The sequence below is a fragment of the Prionailurus bengalensis genome, chromosome E2, assembly GCF_016509475.1.
Source record: "Prionailurus bengalensis isolate Pbe53 chromosome E2, Fcat_Pben_1.1_paternal_pri, whole genome shotgun sequence".
Classification (NCBI taxonomy): Eukaryota; Metazoa; Chordata; class Mammalia; order Carnivora; family Felidae; genus Prionailurus; species Prionailurus bengalensis.
This window is the reverse complement of record NC_057352.1, coordinates 55027686-55053956: the sequence shown is the minus strand read 5'-3', so window position 1 is coordinate 55053956 and position 26271 is coordinate 55027686. Positions and strand designations below refer to the sequence as shown.

General features: G+C 44.1%; 1 protein-coding gene across 1 annotated transcript; it reads right to left on the bottom strand.

Moving 5' to 3' along the window:
* Positions 1–971: 971 nt before the first annotated feature.
* Positions 972–23210, bottom strand: CENPN (centromere protein N). Its single transcript, XM_043599736.1, is given in 11 exon segments — positions 972–1622; positions 1857–1983; positions 4816–4928; positions 6434–6494; positions 7551–7652; positions 10719–10895; positions 17701–17777; positions 18468–18527; positions 21119–21164; positions 23031–23110; positions 23113–23210. Coding segments are annotated over 11 exon segments (1014 nt in total). The 5' UTR covers positions 23201–23210; the 3' UTR covers positions 972–1539.
* Between the last annotated feature and the right edge of the window lie 3061 nt (positions 23211–26271).

The following is a 26271-nucleotide window of genomic DNA, read 5'->3' as shown; positions in this document are numbered from 1 at the left end:
GTCTTTCTCATTCAGCCTCCATTTGCACATCACTGCCAAGCACCAGGGAGGGCTGTGAGCCTGTGAGAAACCATCCTGGGGAGACTGCAGGGCCTCTGTGCAGACCCGACAGAGGCATTCAGGCACGGAGCAGAAGCTCCTCCCACATGTGTGCACATAGGGACAGATGCTCTACACCATGACTATAGTCTACATGGAAATCAGTATTATTGAGCCCCAACAGACTCAGTGCCTCACTCTGAGATTACTGAAGTGTCCATGCCACTTGTAAATTAAATCTAAAAACATATTTTTTCACGTACCTATAATCTATAGACAATACCATTAAATTATAAAGCACTGTTTAGCCCTTCTCTGATTGTATTTACATTTTTGTATACTGAGCCTGTTTTTGATTTTCATCAAAAGTAACTGATGTACCAGTTTTTATTTTTTTAAGTGTTTATTTTAAGAGAGAGAGAAAGAGAGCAAGCGGGGGAGGGGCAGAGAGCGAGGGGAAGAATCCCAAACGGGCTCTTTACTGTCGGTGCAGAGGCTGATGCAGGGCTCGATCTCACGAACCGTGAGATTATGACCTGAGCTGAAACCAAGAGTTGGATGCCTAACCCACTGAGCCACCCAGGCGCCCCTGATGTACCAGTTTTTGAATATCTTCATTCACAAATGGTGTTTTATTCTCTGCTCGGACCACTGGCTAACATCGCTCCAATTTTTCAACCTTGTAACAGATGGAGGCACTCCTTTCTTGTTACATGTCAGTTTTATCTCTACCTTTATTCAGTCCTTGCTTTTTGTTTGCTTTCCCATTTGCCCAGACTGCCTCACCTTTTAATTTTATCGTAACTGTAATAAATGTCTTTATACCCCAAATCCTTTGTGGAACACAACAGGGAGTAGAGTTTGAAATGTTATTAAGAAAGGACATGCTATATTGTGATGATCACCGAAGAATTTCCATCAGAAGTGACGTGCCAGTTTTTAAATCTTTATTCACAAATCAGTATAGTATGGTGAGTCTGAATGCCATATGTAGGATAAAACAGACTATGAAAAGTATACTTACACAGGAACTATTATATTACTGAATCATCTGATATTGTACTCCCTGCAATAACTTAATAGACCCAACTGTACCCTTTGAAGGGACCAATTTTATGATTTTCCTAGAAAGTTTTGAGTTGAGGATAGTTTCTTGCTATTTCTTTCCATGATCCAAGGCTTCAGACAAAATCATTGGAAACAGCAATTAGAACTCAGTCTCTCCAGGATCGAGGAGAGACAGGAGTGAGAGAAAGGACACCTAGTCACTTTTTAAAGGCCCACAGTTGCTATGCTTTGCAGGATATGGGGGAACGGGGTGCACACTGGAGGAGGAAAGAATCAGTCCCAACAAGCATATTGAACATTTCTGGACTGTCAATATTAAGAATGAATTTCTAAAACACAAGTTCATACACAGAAGCTGCCCAGCTAGCTGTTAACTGAAATGCATATGCAATATATTCAAGGAAAAAGTGTGCTTACAAAACCACAGACATCCTATTTGTCTCTAATTTTAAAATAGTTCATTCCCTTATTGGGTATGCAAGTGAGCAACGGAGAAAGTGGTGCGTCTGCAATACCTGAAATTAAAAAAACAAAACAAAAAAAGTCAGTTTAAAAATGGCCAAGATTAGAGGGTGGGTGGATCATGGACCCCCGTGACGTACAGAAGGAGAATATACGCAAAATAGGGCACGCGGGGATAGCAGATGGGAGCCAGGAGGAAGCTCAGAGGTAATTAGCCAGCAGAGAGAGAGGATCAGATATAGTGTGTTGTGAGTTCTTCCCGCCTGTAAGATGAGCTGACTACTTACCAGCTGGTGCTAAGGATTTCAATGCTTCCAGAAGATGCGGGCTAGAGAACTTTATTAGGCACCGGAGGGGCTCTTTTCTCTCAGCCAAGATGCCTCCATGGAAGTCACTTTTGAATTTCGTTTCAAGCTGTCAACAAATTTATTTATAAATAACTACTAAATATATCAGCTGTAATGGCAAACTGTAATTAAATCAGGTGATGTGTTTCATTAATTCTTGTCCTCAAGAAATACAGGGATTGACGGGGGCGGGAGCCATTTAATTTGCTCACTGCAAACGTAGAGGGCAACCCGTGTGTCAAAAGGCATCATCCACAAAATGCCATGTATGCACAGTGCCCGCACACAGGAGACCTTGGAGGTCAATTCTACCCCCAGGTGATCTTCACCTGAGTATTTAGTTTGCATTCTTACTGGCAAATTAGCACTATCTTTTGAAATCTGTCATTTCGATGTAAAAATGTCATGTCTTTCGAGTCACTACCATGGTTGGTTTTTACCTGATTATGGAAGATTTCAAAAATACACAAAAGTAAGGAGCACAGGCAATGAGTCCCCATGTGCACGTCACCCGGCTGAAACCATTATCAGTTCATGGCTAGTCTTCTCCCAGCCCACCTCCTGTTCCATACTGACCACTGCCACGGGACTATTCTGCAGTAAACCCCAGACACGATGGTATTCCATCTGTAAACATTCAGTACCTAGAAAAGACCTAAGAAGGACTCTTTTTTAATTTTTTTTTTAATGTTTATTTATTTTTTAGAGAGACATTGTGTGAGCAGGGGAGGGGCAGAGAGAGAGGGAGACACAGGATCCAAAGCAGGCTCCAGGCTCTGAGCCATCATCACAGAGCCTGACATGGGGCTCGAACCCACAAACAGTGAGATCATGACCTCAGATGAAGTCGGTTGCTTAACTGACTGAACCACCCAGTCGCTGGTCTTTTTTTTAATATTTTTTTATTTTTTAGAGAGAAAGCATAAGTAGTAGAGAGGGGCAGAGGGAGAGGGAGAGAGAATCTTAAGCAGGTTCCACGCTCAGCGCAGAGCCCAACATGGGGCTCGATCCCACAACCCTGGGATCATGACCTGAGCCGAAATCAAGAGGTGGAGGCTCGGGGCGCCTGGGTGGCTCAGTCGGTTAAGCATCCGACTTCAGCTCAGGTCACGATCTCGCGGTTCGTGAGTTTGAGCCCCGCATCGGGCTTTGGGCTGATGGCTCAGAGCCTGGAGCCTGCTTCGGATTCTGTGTCTCCCTCTCTCTCTGCCCCTCCCCCATTCATGCTCTGTCTCTCTCTGTCCCAAAAATAAATAAACGTTAAAAAAAAAAAAAAAAAAAAAAAAAAAAAAAAAGAGGTGGAGGCTCAACCAACTGAGCCACCGAGGAGGCGCTCCAGAAGGACTCCTTTTAAAACCTTCACCTCCGTAACAGTATCAGACCTAGAAAAATTAGTAACAATCTAACAATCCTTTAATATCAAATATCCACTGGCTGCTTCAATAGGTACTGGAGTCTTAGATTCTAATTTCAAAATTCTTTTCCTTAAAGTGCCTCTTAAAATTTACAGGCAGTATTTTGAAATGTTTAGAGGGTGAGTATTGTCTGCAACTAACTCAAATGGTTCAGAAGAAATCCAGAAAAAGAAGGAAAGGAAATGTGCAAAATGTTAACAATGGGTGAACTGAAGCAAAGGGAAAATGGATGTTCATTGCAATGTCCTTGCAAGTGTTCTGAAGGTTTGACGTTTTTCAAAATAGAAAAGGTAGGGAAAATTAATAGCAGGCATGAATCGACGTGCACTCTGACTTACAGAACAGAGCGATTCTAAATTGTAGCCATGGGGGGATTTGCAGATTCTTACTTATTCTCAGTGGTTCTCTTTAGTAGGCAGAGTCAGCCAGAGAGCTTGTAAGAACAGATGGCTGGGTCCCACCTCCAGAGTCCCTGATCCAGTAGGACCACGGTGCAGTGGGCCCGATAATCTGCATTTCTTACCCGTTCTCAAGGGATGCTGATACAGTGGCTCCAGAGACCACACTATGAACCAGTATCCTAGACTATGAGTTGTTCAAAGGAACGGGGTTAAAACTGTCTTGTAGGGAGCCCAACTTGAAAGATATCAACTTTTCCCACTAAAAACAAATCAAAGAAAACAGGTGTTGGGCCTGGGTGAGCAGATCAATGGCGGATTTAAAGCACTGCCAGTAACTGTAGGGGGTGCAGAGCAGAAAGAATTTACTAGAGGGGAGGAGGGTGTTATGAGTAGGAGTGCCAGTATTAGATTGGGGCAATCGTGATACAAACCTTGAATTTTTCTAATGGTGGCAATGGGCTTGCCCCCAACCTGGCCTTCCTGGTGGGCAGTGGCACAGTGCTGGAATGAGCTAGGTTTATAGTATTGACTAGGCTACTTACTGGTTTCTCTCCGGTGATGCCAACTGGTCTAGGTATGTCACGACTTCTTTATTCACTCTTTTATTCAATGAATATTTATGAGCACCGACTACAGGCAAGTGTGGACGGGCTAGAAAGGGGATAGCTCACAACTTTTTTCCCCTCAAAAATACAGATCACAGCTGGTTACACAAAACTAAATGAGTACCTAAGATGAAATCAAAAGGCAAATTCAGAATTTCTAGAAGTCTCCTTCGCTAACATGGGAACTTATTACATACGATCAAGATGTCTATTTTAACTCTTCAATTTATCACACAGAATACAAAGTGATAGTGACGCTACTTATCATGGTGAGCACAGAATCAGGCACCATGACCATACATCTGACACTGGCCTAACCTTGTGGGTCGACACCACTTCAGTAAGAAAAAACAGAAGTTAAAAAAAGAAAACAGTGATAAAGGAAAAGAAAGTTTCTTATTATCGTTTTCCACCTAATTTTTTTTTCTTTTACAAACATATGGGTAACTCATAGTTCATGTTTATAGCAATGTCCCACCTTATATTGTGCAAATTCTAGTCTTGGTTGAGGATAGTCTCCAAAAGTTTCTTGAGTCACTCTCTGGACTCTCTCTTTTTCGATTCTGTTTTCATGAATGATCCTTGAATCCACTATACATGGAAGATTTCAAAAGAAAACAGACATTAGAAATATCTTTCATCCATAAAGTATCCTCCTTTCCTTCCTAACTTTTCAACTGGCTTGTGTCATTTAAAGATAACATTTACTGGGGTGCCTGGGTGGCTCAGTCCGTTAAGCGTCCGACTTCGGCTCAGGTCATGATCTCACAGTCTGTGGGTGGAGCCCCACGTTGGGCTCTGTGCTGACAGCTCGGAGCCTGGAGCCTGCTTCGGCTTCTGGGTCTCCCTCTCTCTCTGCCCCTCCCCTGCTCATGTGTGCATGCTCTCTCTCTCAAAATAAATAAACTTAAAAGAAAGTTTACTGTTTGTTCTCTTGATTGCAATAATTCCTTACTATAGGAAAATCTGAAAGCACATGCTGGTAAATAAAATAAAAATCCCCAATAATTCTACCAATGAAGGAAAAGCATTGTTAATGTTTTAATATATTTTGTCTAGCTCACCCCTCACTTCTTAAAATTATTTATTTATTTATTTATTTATTTATTTATTTATTTATTTATTTATCTATCTCGAGAGAGGGCGCAAATAAGTGAGGGGCAGAGAGAGGGAGAGAGAGAATCCCACAAGGGGCAGAGAGAGAGACAGAGAGAGAGAGAAGCGAGGCTCACCCAAAGTGGGGCTTGAACACACAAATCGAGATCATGAAGTCAGATGCTTAACTGACTAAGCCACCCAGGCACCCTTAGCCCCCTTTTTAGGAAATAAAAAGATATGTATTTTTAACTGGGATTATAAAATACAGAGTTTTGTATCCTGCTTTCTTTACTTAACATGACATCAACAGCGGTTCCTACGCCATCGGAAAGTCATAAATGTATTTAAATCATAATTGCTGTACTATCTCATTTTATCGCCAAATCATTGCTGAGAGACAGGAAAATGTTCATTTCCATAAATGTAGGCTGTACCCCTCCACTCTTCAGTAGTTGTTTACTCTGCTGTCCTGGGTTTTCCACGGACAGACTCGCGCCACCTGTGAGGAGCGACACAGTCACAACTGAGTATTCCAGAAGCAGTTTATCCAGCGCATTCTGAGCTGGGGCTCCAGACTCAGACAGACTTGGATTTCGTCTCTGGCTTCGGCAATTCCTAGCTGTGTTAACTTTGCCTGGCAAGTGGCTAAACCCATCTGAAACCCAGCTGCCCGATGAAGAGATTGTTTGGGCACTGCTGTGAAGATGAAGGAAATGATACCTGTAAACATCTTTGTGTGGTTCCTGGCACTAAAGAAATGCTTGACTATTAGTTAATTTTTGTTTTTAGTGTTACTACTTGCCATTCTAGTAAATTCTAGAAAGAACCTACAGGAGCTTGGTTTCCCCCTTTCAGCAGAAAGTTAATTTGCAATTTTTCGGAAAGCAGTAAATAGTTTTGAATCAGGCTCCTAGTGATTAAATGTTTTACCGAGTGATAGAACTCTAAAAAGGAATGATGAGCTTCCAAATTTCAGTTTTATCTTAAAACACACATACTGTGCATGTCCAGCTCAAGGGTTTCTTGTAGAGGCATAGTGGAGTTGTGAGTTTCAAACTTCTAAAAAAGAAAGAAAGAAAGAAAGAAAACTGAATCTTTTCCTAATGTGAACATCTTGAAATATAAATAATAAATGGCTTTAGGACACAGGTACTAAATGTATTTGCAATGTGATGTTTCTGCTTGATAGCTACGCCTTCATCACCACAAAACACCTGCTGACATTCCTTTTAGAAAAACCACTTTCCTCCTGGAAGCCAATCTCTCATTCCCGACTCATGCTGCAGCAACTGTTTTTGTGTTTGACAATGTGAATTTTCCTAGGAATGAATACAACTGTCATAGAACAGGTGGAAGGGTGGTGGGTAAGGGGGGGGGAGTTTGCTATGGGAGAAAATCATTAACTTAATGTTAGGTTTTTTTTTTTTTTCTTTAAAGAGTGGCTTGCAGAGAGCCATCACTTTTTTCTATTTAGAACAGATGAAAATACGTAAGTGTGACATATCTAAGGGCTCAGAGATATACAGAGAGCATTAACAATCCACTTACAGGGGTCTAAACATATGGGCCCGCAGTTGCCATGCAGAGCGAAAAAGAACCCTGAGTCTGTGCAAAAGGCCAGATCTACTTTTATCATTAGAGGAAACAATGCATTCAAATAATCTTAAGAAATAAATAAATTGGGGGGCTTAATAAACCGACGCTTTCTCCTTTCCTTGTAACCCCTCTATTACCTGCTTGACTGATGGGACAAAAATTAATTCTGCTTCTGTCTTGCATAATGGAGTAATAGAATTTAGCTTCAAAAGACAGTGTCAAGTTACTGTAAAGATAAAATAACTTCTAACTGGAAGAGCTCATTTGGAAGCTGGGCTCTCTCACGTAAGCTCTAATGACTGATGAGCAGTATAAAACACAATGCAATTATAACAAGATGATAGTGGGGGACCGTTGTTTCCTTTCATGTTGACTGAGAGCTTTCTCTGCTTCAGTAATATCGGAAGTGATCTCCTTCTGTTGGAGGTGGACTTTCCCACCTGCCCAGATGCTTCTAACTCAAGTGTGAAAGAGAAAATGGAGACGCACACAACTTCACAGAGTCACTGATGGGCTCACCTGATTATACTGTTTGAAAACAATAGCCTTCAGAGAGTCCAGATACCGGCTTCTGAGGTCCATTTTCACAATCTTATGGTGATTGCTAGCAACTGTCAGTGCCTGGAAGTGAAAATTAGCAAGACCATGAGGCTTACCGTGTTTATCCCGATATTTATAATATCTATGGTATTTGATTGAATTTTTGCACTAAGCACACGTTACTTCTTCCTTTTCTTATATGTAAGGTAACCATTTATTTATTTCCCAAGCAAGGAAATGACTGATGATGAAAGGTGGCAATAATAATACTTTAGAAGGCAGAATCCAAGACTCTGAGTTCGACACTGAGGTTATATCCTACATATTTTGTGATTTACTTTACAATAAGGTAATTACATGAAAATATAATTTTATGACTGTTGGTGATACAAAATAACCACAGAATTCACTCCTTCAGTGGCCGTTTTCCAGTGATTTCAGTATCACATGTCCCTTTTTAACTTAGAGAGAGAGAGAGAGAGAGAGCATGCATGCGTGAGCAGGGGAAAGGGGCAGAGAAGAGAGAGAGAGAGAGAGAGAGAGAGAGAGAGAGAGAGAATCCCAAGCAGGCTTCACACTTGGTGCAGAGCCTGACGTGCATCTCGATGCCACAACCCTGGGATCATGACCTGAGCTGAAATTAAGAGTTGGACGCTCAACTGACTGTGCCACCCAGGCATCCCTCCGTTCCCCGTATTAGCAATTAAAATTCAGCATCCATTCAGAAACCAAAATGGCACCGTGCAAACAGTGGAATCTAGCACCGCATGCCAAGGGACCCAGAAGGGTTCCTGCCCACTTATATACTGGGTAACAGGCAGACAAATCATGGTATAGGCTGTCCCTTATTAGACCTACCTTTTGCAAGTATTTTCTATCACTCTGTGGCCTATATTCTAATTCTTTTGATGTTGTCTTTTGCACAGCTGAAGTTTTAATTTTAATGAAGTTCAGCTTATCAATTATTATATATTTTTCTATAATGGATTGTGCCTTTGGTGTTACATCATTGCCACACCCAAGGCTATAGACGTTTTCTCCTATGTTACCTTCTAGGAGTTTTTTTTTTTTTACATTTTTTTTTTAACGTTTATTTATTTTTGAGACAGAGAGAGACACAGCATGAACAGGGAGGGGGCAGAGAGAGAGGGAGACACAGAATCAGAAGCAGGCCCCATGCTCTGAGCCATCAGCCCAGAGCCCGACGCGGGGCTCAAACTCACGGACCGTGAGATCATGACCTGAGCTGAAGTCAGACGCTTAACTGACTGAGCCACCCAGGCGCCCCTTTTAGTTTTTTTTTTAATGTTTGTTTATTTTTGAGAGAGAGAGAGAGAGAGAGAGAGAGAGAGAGATACAGAATTTGAAACAGACTCCAGGCTCTGAGCTGTCAGCACAGAGACTAAACACAGGGCTCGAACTCAAAGCTTGGAGATCATGACCTGAGCTGAAGTTGGACGCCCAACCTACTGAGCCACCCAGGTGCCCCACCTTCTAGGAGTTTCTGTAGTTTTAGATTTCTATAGTTTCTATAGTCTTAGATTTACTCCTATGATCCATTTTTGAGTTTATTTTTTGTAAAGGGCACAAAGCCTACACAATCTTCTTTTTTTCCTTGTGGATGTCCAGTTGCTTTACCCTCATTTGTTTCTAGTTTTTTCTTTTCAACATTTTATTTAAATTCTAGTTGGTTAACATACCATGTAGTATTCGTTTCAGGGGCAGAATTCAGGGGTTCATCACTTACATATAACACCCAGTGCTCATCACAAGTGCCCTCCTTCATACCCATCACCCATTTAGCCCATCCCCTACCCACTTCCCCCCATCAACCTGGAGTTTGTTCTCTATACTTAAGAATCTCTCATGGGGGCGCCTGGGTGGCTCAGTCGGTTGAGCGGCCGACTTCGGCTCAGGTCATGATCTCGCGGTCCGTGAGTTCAAGCCCCGCGTCGGGCTCTGTGCTGACAGCTCAGAGCCTGGAGCCCGTTTCGGATTCTGTGTCTCCCTCTCTCTGACCCTCCCCCATTCATGCTCTGTCTCTCTTTGTCTCAAAAATAAATAAACATTAAAAAAAAATTAAAAAAAAAAAAAAAGAATCTCTCATGGTTTGTTTCCCTTTCTCTTTTTCCCCCCTTTCATATGTTCATCTGTTTTGTTTCTCAAACTCCACAGATGAGTGAAATCACATGATATTTGTCTTTCTCTGACTGATTTATTTCACTTAGCATAATATACTCTAGCTCCATCCACACTGATGCAAATGACAAGATTCCATTCTTTGGATGGCTGAATAATATTCCATTGTATGTAGACACCACTTCTTCTGTATCCATTCATCAGTTGATGGACGTTTGGGCTCTTTCCATACTTTTTGGTTATTGTACACAATGCTGCTATAAACATCAGGGTGCATGTGCTCCTTCAAATCTGTATTTTTGTATCCTTTGGATAAATACCTAGTAGCACAATTGCTGAATCAAAGGGCAGTTCTATTTTTAGTTTTTAAGGAACCTCCCTACTGTTTTCCAGAGTGGCTGTACCAGTTTGCATTCCCACCAACAGGGCAAGAGGGTTCCCCTTTCTCCGCATCCTCGCCAACACCTATTGTTTCTTGCGTTGTTAATGTTAGCCATTCTGACAGGTGTGAGGTGGTATCTCATTGTGGTTTTGATTTGTATTTCCCCCGATGATAAGTGATGGTGAGCATCTTTTCACCTGTCTGTTAGCCATCTGGATGTCTTGTTTAGAAAAGTCTCTATTCATGTCTTCTGCCCATCTTTAACTGGATTATTTGTTTTCTGGGTGGTAAGTTTCATAAGTTCTTTAAAGGTTTTAGACACCAACACTTTATCGGATATGTCATCTGCAAATGTCTCCTCCCCTTCCGTAGGCTGCCTTTTAGTTCTGTTGATTGTTTCCTTCGCTGAAGCGCATATTTCTTCTAGACTGAAAGACAACAAGAGAGCTCCAAACCAATACTTGTGTTACGCTCCCACTTGTAGAACACTTTCTGCTCCTTATTTTAGGAAATCAAGGATTACATGTGGCATTTTATATAAAACGCTTATGAGCAGTTTAAACCTACATAGACCTCGGAGATAAGGGTAATAAAGATACTAAAGCTTATACTGATTGGTTCCATACCTGACTCAGAAGGGGTGTATTGCTCTTCAGGTGGCAGAAGGAAGTGAAGGCGTAGGGAGTCTGGGAATAATACACCACATAAACCGGTTTGTACTGGTTGGGCTTTCTGTACTGTGTTCCCCAGGCGATTCGAATCCATACTGCATTCTCCTCAGCGTCTCTGAAGCTGACCGTCACCTTAATAAAAAGAAGACTTAAGTTTCCTAATTAAAATCTGTGGCACCAGGGGGCCTGGCTGGCTCGGTCGGTAGAGCATGTGACTCTTGATCTTGGGGCTGTGAGTTCAAGCCTCACATTGGGCATAGAGATTACTTAAAAAAAAAAAAAGTCACATTAAAAAAAAAAAATCCATAGCACCAACAACTGGTGCTCCTTAGGGGTGAAGGATGTCTGTGTAACCTTGTACACAGGCTGAGATCTGGCAGAGTCTGTAGTTTTCAGTACAGTGTTCTGGGAATCTTTGGGAAAAGGTTTTGTGGTTGTTTGGAATTATGCATTTATGCCTTGCAAAGTCTTTTGGAAAGAAAACAAATTTTATTAAAAAAAAATATTTGTTTTTGAGAGAGAGAGAGAGGGTGAACAGGGGAGGGGCTGAGAGAGAGGGAGACAGAGGATCCAAAGTGGGCTCTGTGCTGACAGCAGAGAGCCCGATGTGGGGCTTGAACTCACGGGCCATGAGACCATGGCCTGAGCCAAAGTTGGACGCTTAACTGACCTGGCCACCCAGGCACCCCAGAAGGAAAACAAATTTTAAACCCTACAATCAGGTTATCACAATTTTTCAACAATTTCTTGGGCTTGTCCTGAAAAGCTGTTCACTGACCTGTAAGAGTTTATGAAATAAGGCAAGCTTACAAATGGCATACCTGATTTATAAACAAGACTTTTTGACATCAAGCACAGACCTAGCGTGCACTATAAAGTTTAATGGTAAGATTTCTCTGGAGTAATGGGCTCAAATATATTAATCCAAATGTTCTTACGCATTTAGCTCAGATGCTAATGATTACTCTAAAGTTACGTGGCAAGAATATAGAAAATTCTACTTGGTTTCCATTTCATGGATATAATACAGATCTTTCTAAACTTTTAAATGTAATTGCCAGTTGGGTTAGAACTTAATGGCCTCCTCCTAGACTCTTAACTGCCCCCCAATTCAGCTTCCCCTTGGAAGTCAGACCCTGGACAGGAGGCAACCGATGCAGATGCATTTGGCTTGCCCACGTCTCCTTACTTCCTCCCTCTTGGATCCCTAGAGAAAGCAGGTGGTAAGAAGGCAGTTACTCCGACTCCGCCCACTCTTCATCTGGCTGCTTTCCCACATTCCCTCCGTATATGAAACAAAGAGCCCTCCCCAGGTTGGGGTGTGGAGTGTGCGGGGCTGTCTGACCTGCCCGAGTGAGGAGCCACAGCGCTTGGCCCTGACAGGCGCCCAGTGGGCCTCTGCTGGCTTGTGTCACATTATAAAAGCGAAGCCTGTAAAATCAAGATTGAAGGCACTACATGGAGGGCTCACCTTTACCAGAGAGAGAATATCGGTTGCACTCAACATATTCAGGTAACCTCTCTACCCTACAATGAGGATAATGTAAGCAAGGGCTTTTGGAGAAGCTTAAAAGAGGTCTGTGTCCTTCCTAAATTGGATGTGTGGTTGGGCACACATGTATGCTTTCCTGGAGAGGGGTGCGGTATCATTTACCAAAATTTTCACAAGAGTCTATGATCCAAAAAAAGGTTAAAAATCAATGGGCTAAGATGTTCTATCTCACATTGTTCTAGTAAAGATGATATTCAGATACCTGAAGAGGTAAGGCCCAGATGCAGACCTTTACTATTTTCCCAAGAAACTACCTTAATAGATATCATCCTTCAATAGCAAGGATAAAGCACGCTTCACCGAGGATAGCTCAGATTAATACTGTTCAAGCTGAACTAGGAGATGAGTCCAGCCAAGTGTCCTAAGTGGTTTGGCTAACCTGGGATGGTACTGCTGGCCAGGGGTACCCTGGCCGTAAACTGGTCATAACTGGCTACTGAACATTGCAGAAAAAAGTTTAGCATGGGAAACAAATGAAGCTTACAACACACAGAATTGCTACGTACTTAACTATGTTAACATATTTAGTACAGATGACCATTATTGTACTACATGATATTTAGGTAAAAAAAGGAAAGTAAATGTGCCACCCTTTTACAATTGAAACATATTTTTTAGTTTGTCTCTTTTTCATAAGTCTTCTTTTTAATTTTTTAAATGTTTATTATTTTTGAGAGAGAGAGAGACAGAGCACAAGCGGGGGAAGAGCAGAGAGAGAGGGAGACACAAGAATCTGAAGCAGGCTCTAGGCTCTGAGCTGTCAGCACAGAGACCGTCGTGGGGCTTGAACCCATGAATCGTGAGATCATGACCTGAGTTGAAGTTGGATGCTTAACCAAATGAGCCACCTAGGTGCCACTCTTTATAAGTTTCCTAAGAACAATGTATTTTGAATAGTTTTACCCGGTAAGACATACGATTAATGACTCTGCCTCTCTCTCCGTGTCTCTCTCCCTGGCATACAGAGACCATACCCTCAAAGGCTCTGGATCAGATCCCCTGTAGCACAGTCTCCATCCATTACCCCCCAAGTTAGGCTCCCAGCTCCCTCTCGTACCAGCTTCTCTACCCCATTGGTTCAAGGGCAAGAGTTCGTAACCTGAAGGCCCTGATCAGAATCAGCATGTCTACAAACTAACTGAACTTTGGCATTTCCTTCAATCGTGAAGGTAGGCAACGAAACGGTAGAACGTTAGGAACTATTACTCTGTTGTCTGGACAAATCCCAAATATTTTCTCACCCCATTATAGCATTGCACATGCCTCAAAAATATTATTTATGCCATCACTACTTTGAAACTAGTTGTTTTTAGACCTACTATGAGATTATTTACTGTGTTATTAAAGAAGCACATGAGTACTCCAGCACGACTTCGTATTTTAATACCTTAATAATGGTATTTTCATGTATTTGGTTTTCCTTGTAATTCTCTATATTACAGCATTTAAAAACGACTTTCAAGGGGCACCTGGGTAGCTCAGTCAGTTAAGCATCCAACTTCGGCTCAGGTCATGGTCTCACAGTTTGTGGGTTTGAGCTCCACGTCGGGCTCTGTGCTGACAGCTCAGAGTCTGGAGCCTGTTTCAGATTCTGTGTCTCCCTCTCTCTCTGCCCCTCCCCCACTCACGCTCTGTCTCCCTCCGTCTCAAAAATAAATAAACATTAAAAAAAAATTTAAAAAAACGACTTTCAAGAAGTGGCCTATAAGCTTCACTAACAGCAAAAGGGGTCCTTGGCACAGAAAGGTTAAGACACCTCCTGTAGAGCAGCAGGCAAGTTACTATTCAGTCCTGGGCACCAGGAGACTCTACTTGGCATGACATCACCATCAGCAGCCTTTTGGAAAGTGGGGTTATCCAGCTGCTAGTTAAGTCAGGAGGAAGACAGTGAAGTCGGCTGGGAGTCCTCGGGTAGTTGAGAAATGGGGTTGGCACACGTGGTCCAGCTCAGGGCAGGGGAACATGGGAGACAGAGAAGACACCAGGGTGTTGGGCATTTGCCAGCCTTTTGGGCAGGAAGATCTGACCAGTAAAAATCTCCTTTGTTTACCCAGCCTTTCCCACTAGTCTGCCTGAAATTCATTCAGGAGGGAAAAGCTTTTGGAATGCAGAAGTGATGGAAGAGAAGAAATCTAATAACTGAGGGGTGTTTGGGTGGCTCAGCTGGTTAAGCATCCAACTTTGGCTCAGGTCATGATCTCATGGTTCATGAGCTCAAGCCCTGTGCCAGGCTCTGTGCTGAGAGTGCGGAGCTTGGGATTCTCTCTCTCTGCCCCTCCCTTTATTTTGAGAGAGAGAGAGAGAGAGAGAAAGAGAGAGAGCAAGCACAAAGTCCGATGCAGTGCTCAAACTCATGAAACTGTGAGGTTATGACCTGAGCTGAAATCAAGAGTCAGACGTCACCCGCCTAAGCCACCGAGGTGTCCCTAAATATTTTTAAAACTACAGCTATTAAAGGAATGAGGAGGTGGATAAGGAGGTGGCAAAGCCTGTGCCCAGTCCATTCATGCTGTCAGAGGGGAGCAGGACAGTTGGTTTCCTCTGAGGGAGACTATGGGTCCGGAGGAAGGCTGACAATTAAAGCAGGAAGTAGGAGGCATATGGTGACAGGAGCACAGGACAGAGGACCGCCTGCCAGGGGGATCAGGGACACTCCCTGAGGGGGCCAGAAGGATACGGAAGAGTGAGCTGTGCAAAGGCCGGAAGGATAGGGAAGAGCGAGCTGTGCAAAGGCCAGGTGGGGGAGGTCGTTCCAAGGAGAGGGAACAGCCTATGGCGAGCTCAAGGGCTTGAAGAAGACTGGTTCGGTTTGGGTGGAGTGTAGACTACAGGTGGTGACACCTGACAGGCAGGCAGGGGATCCAGGAGGGCACGAGGAGAAACACATCAGGAGTACGGACCCTAAGAGTGTGAATGAATCTGAAGAAGCCAACGATTATAAGCAGTGGAAAAGGCTAAATTAGTCAACAAATGGTGTTCAGACAACTGATTAGCTTCTGACAGGGAAACGACAAAGGACTCTGTCACCACCTCCCCCATCTCTCGCCGTAGCCGAAACTAACCAGGGGAGGGCTGAGTGCAGAACCTTGTGGTGATGCTCCAGTGAAGAGCAGGAGGAAAGGAAAGAGGGTGGTCACGAAGAGCAGTTTAGGATGGGCTGACGACAACCGGGAGAAGACAAGAGATTCAGGATCAAGAGGGTTTGGCTGTTCTCTGACACGTGACCTTCCCGAGCACAAGAAATGGATGCTGTGCATCTGGAACGTGGAAGGTGGAGGTGTGAGACCCTGCCAGTGTAGATGTGAAGAGTATGACCTCGAAGCCAGCTGCCCGCGTTTAAATCATGGCTCTGCCGCTCTGCCCCTGTGGGACCCACCTTGCTTCGTCAGGAGGGTGCAGTGAGTTAGTGAGTGGCAAGGACTCAGCGCAAGGCCCGACACACAGAGGTGTTGGCAATCGGCGTTACTGCTGAAAGAGAACAGGCCATGGGATTTTGTGATATCACTGGTGCCCCTGAACAGGGAGGTTCTCAAACTTGACTGGGCATTAGCAAGCACCTGGAGGGCTTTGGCCCACCCTTACAGCGTCTGAGGGAGCCCAGGTATTTGCATGTCGATGTTCCCAGGTGATGTTGATGATCACACTGTGAGAACTGCTGCCTTTAAAATTCAGATTCAATATGGCGGCAAGAGCACTGGCCAGAATGGAAAGGGCCTAAGCATGAAGCCGGTAAGGATGCATTACCCTTTTTTTTTTTTTTAAATTTTTTTTAATGTTTATTTATTTTTGAGAGAGACAGAGACAGAATGCAAGTGGGCTAGGGGCAGAGAGGGAGACACAGAATCCGAAGCAGGCTCCAAGTTCTGAGCCATCAGCACAGAGCCTGATGCAGGGCTCGAACCCACGAGCTGTGAGATCATGACCTGAGCTGAAGTCGGACGCTTAACTGACTGAGCCACCCAGGTGGCCCTGCATTACCCTTTCAAATGGTCTTTTGGGGGAGGTTTATGAAGGGGGCCACTAAATACCACCCTTCTTCCCTGTCCTTCTGGATCAACTGAGAATAAGGCAAAAGAGTTGGCAGGTGAGGCCAACACATATGTACCAAGAAATGGGGACTGGCTCATATCCACAGGCAGGCGGCCCTCCAGATAACAAAATCCAGTCCAGCAGACCTAACCACATAAGTGGTGGCATAACCACTCTGGGAAGCCTCCACTGGTAGGGGCAGAGCTGGCCCTGGACAAACAGATCAGAATGGGTGTCCCTGTGGGCACCTGCTCTCACTCAGGTTAAGTTGGCGCTCCTTCCAGAGAAAGGTGAAGGGGATGGTGGAGGGACGCCGGTGCCATTGGGCCTATGGGACCCCCTCCCTGTGAAGGACACATCGGGGGCAAGAAATAAATATTTCCTCCCAAGAGTGTTGTGATAGAAAGAACAGAGCTTGAGGACGAGCATGGAGAATGGATGTTGTTCCACCAAGACCGGAGCAAGCTTATAAGAAGTAGAGTGGGAAGCGGTAGAGAAGTGATTACAAATGGGATGGAGAACAGAGAACAAGGCAGGTGGGCCCTCTGAGGATGCGGGGGTAGGGGGGGATTCAAACGTCACACAGAAGGGTCTCCGTAAGAAAAGAAATGAGGGAAGATGCTCAGTGACGAGGGTGTGCATACAAGTATGGCAGACGTCACAAAGCGTGAGCTGAAGAGACATAAAGACCACGTCGTGGAGTCTGCATATGAAGAGGGAACACCACTCTTCTGGAGCGGGCAGCCAGAGCACGGGGACAGTGATAGGTCCTGTCTTTCCATGCAAGCAGGACTGAGGCAGATTGAGGTGGGAAGAGAATGAAGTAAGGGAGGCTGTTAAAAACACGACTGCCTCAGCCTACGAGAAGATACTTGGTGGTACCTGTGGACAGTGGAGGGGAGCTGAAGATTCTACGGGTGCTCCAGAGTAACACCGACCGATACCGTAGCCACTGGCCTGAAATTCACTACAGTTACATGAGATTAACGTAGTAGTTTCTCAGTCATGCTGGCCACATTGCAACTGCTCCATAGCCACATGTGGTTACTAGCCCGTGTACCAGTGGCGTGGACACAGAACATTTCCATCACTCCAGATAGTTCTGGTGCATGATGCTCCTCTTGAGAAAGAAGCAATTGGCCTCAAATTGACAGGTAAGGGGTAGGAAAAGTTTCTATAAGGAAGTAGGATTTATCTCTGATCTGGCCTAGAATAGTATGGGATATTACTAATTAAAATTAATTAAAATTCTTACAAATACAAAAAACAAACACAAACCAAGGTAGTAGCAAATTTTAACTGCACAGATGCCTTGAAACTGAATTTCGTGGAGATTCAGATAAATTTTATTCTTACATTTTTTAATGCTCTCCGAAGAATTTTCTCAAATGAACTTTTGAATCGTTCCATATCAAAAAGGTCAACGTCTTCACCTGTCAAGGTCAAAAGAAAGTAAAGACAAATCAATAAAGACAAATGTTCAAGAAAGACATGTGCAAGGACTCTGAAGCTAAGTATTTTGTGTAACGTCAAAGAGGGACACTGATCTAATCATACCAATGCTGCCGGTACCTTGGATACAGTGTCACTGAATATACTTCTCATTTTTCCCACAAAAGAGTAATTTTGAAATTACTCATTGTGAAAGAAGAGACATTTAAAAAAAATTTTTTTTTGTTTATTTATTTATGTGAGAGATAGAGTAAGAGAAAGAGAGAGAGAGAGAGAGCACCTGCAGGGCAGTAGCAGAGAGAGGGAGAGAGAGAGAGCCCTAAGCAGACCCCACACTGTCAGCACAGAGCCTGACTTGGGGCTCAATCCCACGAACCATGAGATCATGACCTGAGCTGAAAGCAAGAGTCAGACACTTAACCAACTGAGCCACCGAGGTGCCCCCAAAAGAAGAGACATTTCAGAGGAACATATTAGTATTCCTTTTAAAAATGCCAAAATATAAAATATAAATTTCAGTTTAAAATGGAAAACACCGGGGTGCCTGGCTGGCCTAGTTGGAAAAGCATGTGACTCTTGATCTTGGGGGTTGTGAGTTCGAGTCCCGCGTTGGGTGTAGAGATTACTAAAAATAAAATAAAGTTAAATTAAAAAAAAATGGAAAACATTACCTGGTTCTTTACTCATTTGGAAAACATCCCAAACTTTCTGGTGCTGATGAAATTGAGTATCTGAGAGAGGGGGGAAGAGCTTATTACTATCACATCACAGAACTCTCAAGTAACGTGCTTATACATACCTATTTTAAATATGTATTTAATGTAATATGATGCCAGAGAAAATAATAGTAACTTATCAACTAGGTCATACACATTTTTATTCAAATATAAATTTTACGTGGATTAAATTTCCCCCAGACAACTAAAACAAATCATAAAGCATTACTCAATATAGTAGAGGTTTCGCATCTACTCTTACTTAGACCATTTCTTCTATTCCCACACGGGTCTCCTCCATGGAACCCCTCACTCAGCCAGCAGAACAGGGATGCTGTGCTCCTCACGACTGGTGTTCGCACTGGCTGTTCCCTTTGTCGGGAGCCCTCTTCTCCGAGCTCGAGGTGCCCTTCATTCTGGTCTCTACTGGGAGGCCACCTATGCACAGCAGCCTGCCCAGATCCCCTGCCCAAAGCACCCGCCCACTGCGCCCTGTTTTCCTCCATAGCACTTACAGCTACCCGGGAGCTCACTCTGCTAGGACTGAGCTACCAGCCAAGTCCAGTCCGCTTTAACCCTTGCATTTCCTGCCCCCGCTCTCCTCTCCATCCCCCCACCCCCCCATCTCACTCAGGCTATATCCCTGTCTCGCTTGGCTGCTCCAACAGGCTGCTGTTGGGTCTCTCCCGTCCTCCCTCGTCCCTGTCTCTGCACTGAGAGTTTTGAAAAAACAAGAACCTGATTCTTTTCTTGCTCATAATCTTTGGAGGGCTTGGGTTTATTCTTAGAATAAAGAGTGCAATCCTTCGAGGGGCTTCTGAGTCTCTGAATTATCCCCCTACCTATGCCTCATTTGTTTTGACCCCCTCCTGCAGCACCGGACTCCCATCTCCCGCCTTCTCTCTGCTCCCCTACTTACCCTCCTGCTCCAAGACCTTCTGGTGCTGTGCCCTTTGCTCTCCTGCTCCTTTATGTCCCCTTTCCCCTTTGCCTAGTTAATGCCACTCATCCTTTGTGGCTCTCAGCTCACGTCTTCAAGGAAGTCTTTCCTAAACCCTTGGTGTGGCCGACCCCCCTCTGGTCTCACAGACCCCCTGCCTTTTCTCCTTCCCAGCACTTGCGACAGTCTGTGAGAATGCATTTGTGTCACTCGGTGACCTGTTTCCCCCCCGAGACTGGGGCCTCTTAAGAGAGTATGAATCAACCTGTTGGACCCAGCAGTGCCTAGCATACAGCCCACTGCGTGGTAGTAGTCAAAGAACATGTGAACAAATGCGTGAGAAAGGGGAACTATGTGGATCTACCCTTTACGGTCTAGACATCATCCAGTCACTGAAAATGAGACACACTCAACCAGAGGCAGATGCGCTAAATGAATTCAGCTATTTTGTAGTTGGAGTGGAATATAAAGATGAATGTTGTTATGCCCCAGGTCACAGGAGGCAGTTAGTATCAACTGATAATGATTAATTAGTAAATACCAGGTTTTTTTTTAAAGAATTTTTTTGTTTTTTAATGTTTACTCTTTATTTATTTTATTATTTTTTTTTTAATGTTTATTTATTTTTGAGAGAGAGAGAGACAGAGTACGAGCGGGGCAGGAGCAGAGAGGGAGACACAGAATCTGCAGCAGCCCCCGACTCTGAGTTGTCAGCACAGAGCCCAGTGTGGGGCTCGAACCTACTGCCCCAACTGTAAGATCATGAGCTGAGCCCAAGTCAGAAGCTTAACCGACTGAGCCACTCAGGCACCCCCTTGTTTACTATTTATTTTTGAGAGACAGAGTGTGAGCATGGGAGGGGCAGAGAGAGAGGGAGACACAGAATCTGAGCTGTCGGCACAGAGCCTGATGTGGGGCTCGAGTTCATGAACTGCGAGATCACGGCCTGAGCCGAAGTCAGACACTCAGCCGACTGAGCCACCCAGGCGCCCCATACCAGACTTTGTTTTAAGAACATGACATGGACTCATTTCATCCTCACTGTCACCTTATGCGACATCATCATCATTACAGAGGTTTGTCCAATGATAATACCAAGGCAGGGAGATGTCAAGGGCCTCCGCCAGGACTCACAGGGAGACAATGACAGAGCCATGAACCGAACCCGAGAAATCTGGCCCTGGAGCCCGTGTTCTTAGACTCCACAGTCTGTTGCCTCCTGATGAGGGAAGTAAACATCTTAAAGAAGAAAATACAGAGAAGAAACCTAGGGTATGAAGGGGGGAAAAAAAAAGAAATGGAAGGGGAGGAGAGGTAACAAGTCACACCGTAATAGGAACAAATTCTCGGAAATTTATTTTCAATTTCTGTTAAAGATACAGAGCCTAACAAACGTGCTTAGTGTGTGCCAGTGACCGTGCTAAAAGAGCTTTTCAAGCATTATCTTATTGAACCCTCCCAACGACCCTGTGAAGTAGGTACTATTGTTTCCCCATTTTTCTTGGGAGGAGTCTAGGCCTAGCAAAGCCATGTGACCGGGTGAAGGACTGGAGACTGGTAAGTGACAGAGGAGGGACTGAAACCAGGTCCACCTGACTGACATCCAGAACTGCCTCTCTGACAAAAGGGGATGGGGTAAGTGTGAATACAAATCACCGACACTCACAAATGATGTCTAAAAGGGCTGCGTCACGGAGACTTGCACGCTTACTCTGAAAGAGAAGATAAAATACTGAGTGAACGTGGGGTATAGTTGGGTTCGGCTACACTTACGGCACATTTTAGAGTTGCTTAGAACGAGTGTCACCCATCTCTGCTCTCCTGCCAAGTAGCAGATACACCCGACTCCTGTCTCGGTAAAGGCACTCTCCACTCCTCCCCCCACAATCTACTCCTCATTCATCACTTTCAACTTCCTGTTTTGTTTTTTAATCAGCTGTATCCCTCTAAACTTCCTCTACATCAGGGTTTCCCAACTGGGCATTACTGACATTCAGAGGCGGATAATTCTATGTGTGGAGGGCTGTCCCAGCGTGTTAAGGAACATTCTGGCCTCTGCCCAGCATGAGCCAGTAGTATTCCCACAGGTTTGACAAGCAAAAATGTCTCCAGACACTGCAGGCAAAGTTGTCCTGGTTGAGAACCAATGCCCTACACACATCCATTGACATCATGCATATTATATATCGTTTTTTGATGTTGTACATAAAGATCGAGTTTATCTTATTTAATGGCTGAAGAATATTTTGTTATGTGGACGTAACATTATTCTCCTATGTGCAACTATTTCCAATTTTTTATTTTTTAAACAAGGCTACTTAACATCTTATTTATGTATAAATACTTACATGTTTGTACCCAAGTATATGAGTATCGATTATAATACTTATACCTCTTTTTTTTTTTTTAATTTTTTAATGTTTATTTCTGGGAGAGAGAGAGAGAGCGAGCTGGGGACGGGCAGAGAGAGAGCGAGACACAGAATCCGGAGTAGGCTACAGGCTCTGAGATGTCAGCATAGCTGACGCAAGGTTTGAACCCATAAACTGCAAGATTATGACCTGAGCCAAAGTCGGTCGCTTCACTGACTGAGCCACCCAGGTGCCCCACCTCCTTGTTTTTTGTTAATTTTTCCATATAAATCTCCCACAGTCGAATTGCTGGGTCATATAGCATATCTATTTAAAAGTGAGTGAGGGGAGAATGTACAGGAATAGGGGTGTTCTTTATACTTATGCTTGCAACTTTTCTGAAAATCTGAAATTGTTTTAAAACGAAAAGTTAATCAATATACATGAAAGAGGGGGGTCTCTTCCCATACAACTTTACCAACACATCTGAGTATTAGCCTTTTCATCTTTAGGTGCAAAATCTAATAGGTAAAAAAAGAATACTTCTCATTATTTTAACTTGTATGGATTGTATTTTCCCCCATGGTGGTCACTTTCTTACTGATACGTAGGCATTCTTTGGAAGTTGAAAAAGCCAATCAAAAATTAGCTTCTTCCTCACTGTAGTAGTAGGTAGCCCACATCCTTTCACAGCTTAGCAGCTGCACTAAATTTCTTTTAGACTCAAAAAAGGAAGTGAGGCGCCTGGGTGGCTCAGTGAGTTAAGTGTCTGACTCTTGATTTCGGCTCAGGTCATGATCTCAGTTTCTGAGATCGAGCCCTGCTCTGGGTTCCATGCTGACAGAAGGAAGCCTGCCTGGGATTCTCTCTCTTCCCCTCCTCCACTCATACCCTCTCAAGATAAATAAACACTGAAAAAAGAAAGAAAACCTTTGGAGCGCCCGGGTGGCTCAGTCGGTTGAGCATCTGACTCAGGTCATGATCTCACGGTTTGTTGAGTTTGAGCCCCATACTGGGCTCACTGCTGTCAGTGCAGAGCCCACTTCAGACCCTACATCCCTCTCTCTCTCTCTCTGCACCTCCCCTGCTCATGCTTGCTCTCTCTCTCTCTCTCTCTCTCAAAAATAAACATTAAAAAAAAAACTTATTAAAAAAAATCTTATTAAAAGAAAAAACCAAAGGGGTTGCATGATGCTTAAGGTTCATCATCTTGAACACTGTTATCACCTCACAGAGCAGAACCAAGTCCTGAACGAGAGATTCCTTTCTCTGCCGGAAGTTTACTGTCTGCAGTTGATTTTCAGGCAAAAATCCCAGGCTTTGAGGATTGTCATCATTTCAGTCATTGGGATTTTCAAGATGGTCCTCTTGATAAACTCGGCAACAGTTTCATCCATTTCTTTGGCACTTCAATAAAAACAAAAACAGCACAGCAAAGTATTAATCAAATATCAAAGGTTAACTTAATGGAATTTTTCAGCATGTTTTTAGCCAGGATTTTGATTTGTAGGTCAAACACCCAAACGTTTACCTTTTTTTTCAGGCATTCTGCAAAGTGTTTCAAAAGGAGGATTTGATTCTTCTCTCCTTAAGCCACATATTTAAATGGCTTTGGAGGTTTTAAAAATTAGTGCTCCCTCTCCTTGACAGGCTAGAGTGTTTTAATCTTTTGATGGGAATGACAGGTAAATCATTCACTCATTTACTCATTCACGTAACAAAATCTGAGCACCCATGTGTGCCAGGCACTTCTGCAGGCATGGGGGAGAGATACACCTTTAACCAAAAAGACAAAAATCCCAGGGCGCCTGAGTGACTCAGTTGGTTAAACAATGGACTTTGGCTTAGGTCATGATCTCACAGTTTGTGAGTCTGAGCCCTGTATTGGGCTCTCTGCTGTTAGCATAGAGCCTGTTTCAGATCATCCACCCCCCCCCCCCCGCTCCCCCTCTGCTCCTACCCTGCTCATTCTCTAATAAATAAATAAAAACTTAAAAAAAAAAAAGACAAAACCCTGCTAGTGTGAGCATCCATTCTAGTGGGGAGAGAGAAGCAACAAGAAAATCATAAACTGTGTTAAAAGTGGTAAGTGCTGCAGAGAGAACAGAGCAGTTAGGAAACGAACCATAGTTAAAGTGGAGCAGGCTGGGAACAAGTTGGGGTGGTGGGGATGGAATGAGGAGGCCTCATACAGGTGACAGTTGAGCCCGTACTTGGAAGAAAGAGTGAGCCATGTGGCTGGCTGGTGAAAGAACTTGCTGGGCAAAGGGTACAGCAAGTGCAAAAGCCCTGGGGCTTTCAAGGAACAGTGAAGGATGTGAAGGATGCCTCTAGTGAGGCCACAGTGTAGACAGTAAGGAGGCACAGAGGAGGTAATAAGGTCAGAGAATACGGAGGGCCCAGGGGTCACTGCCATGATGATGGCTTCTACTCTGACAGACACTGGCTGCTGGAAGATCCTGAGAAGAGGTGGGATATGCTCCTGTTTAGGTTTTCTACCAGAATCAATCTGGCTACTGTCTTGGAGGGGGTGGAGGGCGGAAGCAGGAAGCCAGGTAGGAGGCTGCTGCAATGCAGATAGGAGATGATGGTGGACTGAGGGGGAGCGTTGGGAAGAGGTCAGATTCTGGATCTGCTTTTAAGAAAGAGCCCACGGGATTTCCTGATGGACTCGATGTGGGGTTATGAGAGAAAGAGGGACCAGAAGTGACACCGATGTTTGTATCAGGCAGCTGAAAGGACAGAACTGCTATCCCCTGAGTTGGGGAAGACTAGAGGTGTGGGCAGAGGCAAACTCAAGAATTCCATTTCGAACATGTACGTTTGAAGGTTGTTAGCCTCCAAGAGGAGATGCTGATAAACAGTAGGATGCAGGAGTCCAGAGGACACAGTAAGAGACAGAGGTGAAGAGGGCTGCAGTCTCTTTCTCATTTAAGGGATTACCAGCTAACATAGTGTTATTACCTCACTTTCCCTGCCTGCTGCCTGACAGGGAGAGTCTTCAACCATCCCAAAGGTCTTGAGCCCCAAATCTGGCATGGCTCCCTCAGCAACAGACAAGGGCAATGATCTTCAGGAGCATCTCTTAGTGGCTGTCTTACAGCTGTGGCACTGGGAAGGGGCGTTCTGAGCCCTTTCATTACCTTCCTCAGGGCAGAAGCTGTGGGCCAAGGGTGGCAGCTGATCTCAACTGTTACCTCATCTGGGGGCACAGATGGGCATCTTCCCCCTGCCCCCCATTTTAAAATATGGTACACAGGCGTGCCTGGGTGGCTCAATCAGTTAAGCAATGAACTCTTGCTTTTGGCTCAGGTCATGGTCTCGCCTTTTGTGAGTTTGAGCCCCACGTCGAGCCCTGCGCTGGCAGCTCGGAGCCTGCTTTGGATTCTCTCTTTCTCTCCCTCTCTCTCTGCCCTTCCCCAACATGCGTGCGGGCACGTTCTCTCTCAAAAGAAATAAACTAAAAAAAAAAAAAAAAAAAAATATATATATATATATATATATATATATGGCACATCAAAAGCAAGCATGGTTTCTCAACAAAGATGAAGCAAGGTGTCTGCCTATCTGACAAGAAAGAGCATCGAGACCTTGGTATCCAAATTTAAGAAAAGGGGCAGAAGTCAGTCTGTCTATCTCATCTACTTCCACCACGCCTAGGAGATTAGCAAAAGGACAAAGAGAGAAGTATCCCCCTATAGGAATCCAGGCTGTGACTCAATGCTACCACTTGAGTGTTTAACATCGCATACAATCTATTACCATTGCCCATTTCCAAAAAGATACTGACAGTCGACATGATTTTAAGAAGATACTGAAAACAACACTTCCAGGAAAAAAAAAAAAGGTGGGGAACTATTAGGACTTTAGAAAGAGAAAAATAATAGAGAGCAGAACAGAATCAAGATCATGAAAATGGACTCTGATTTGTTTTCTTATCCAGATACAGGACCAACCTACCTTAATGTCAACACTAAAATCCTCACCATGGTCTATAAGGCCCTGGGTTTGCTTCTTGCCTCCCTCCCCATCATCTATCACTCTCTCTCTCTCTCTCTCTCTCTCTCTCTCTCTCTGGCTTTCTGAACTCCAGCTACATTGGTGTTTAGTTCCTCTAGTACAGAAGGATACTTCCAGAGAAGGCTCATTGTACCTGCAGTTACCCCTGCCTAGAACATTCAGGTTCATCATGCACATTATTCACCGGGTAACTCTTGAATTTAGGTCTCAGCTCAGATGGCTTCTACTGAGAGAGGCTTATTCTGCCCACCCATTTTTTTTTTTTTTAATTTGTTTATTTTGAGAGAGAGATGAACAGAGTGAGCAGGGCAGGGGCAGAATTCCAAAGAGGCTCCAAGCCGTCAGCGCAGAGCCCACTCAGGGCTCGAGCCCACAAACCCTGAGATCATGACCTGAACTGAAAGCAAGGGTTGCACATTTAACCAACTGAGCCACCCAGGCACCCCTG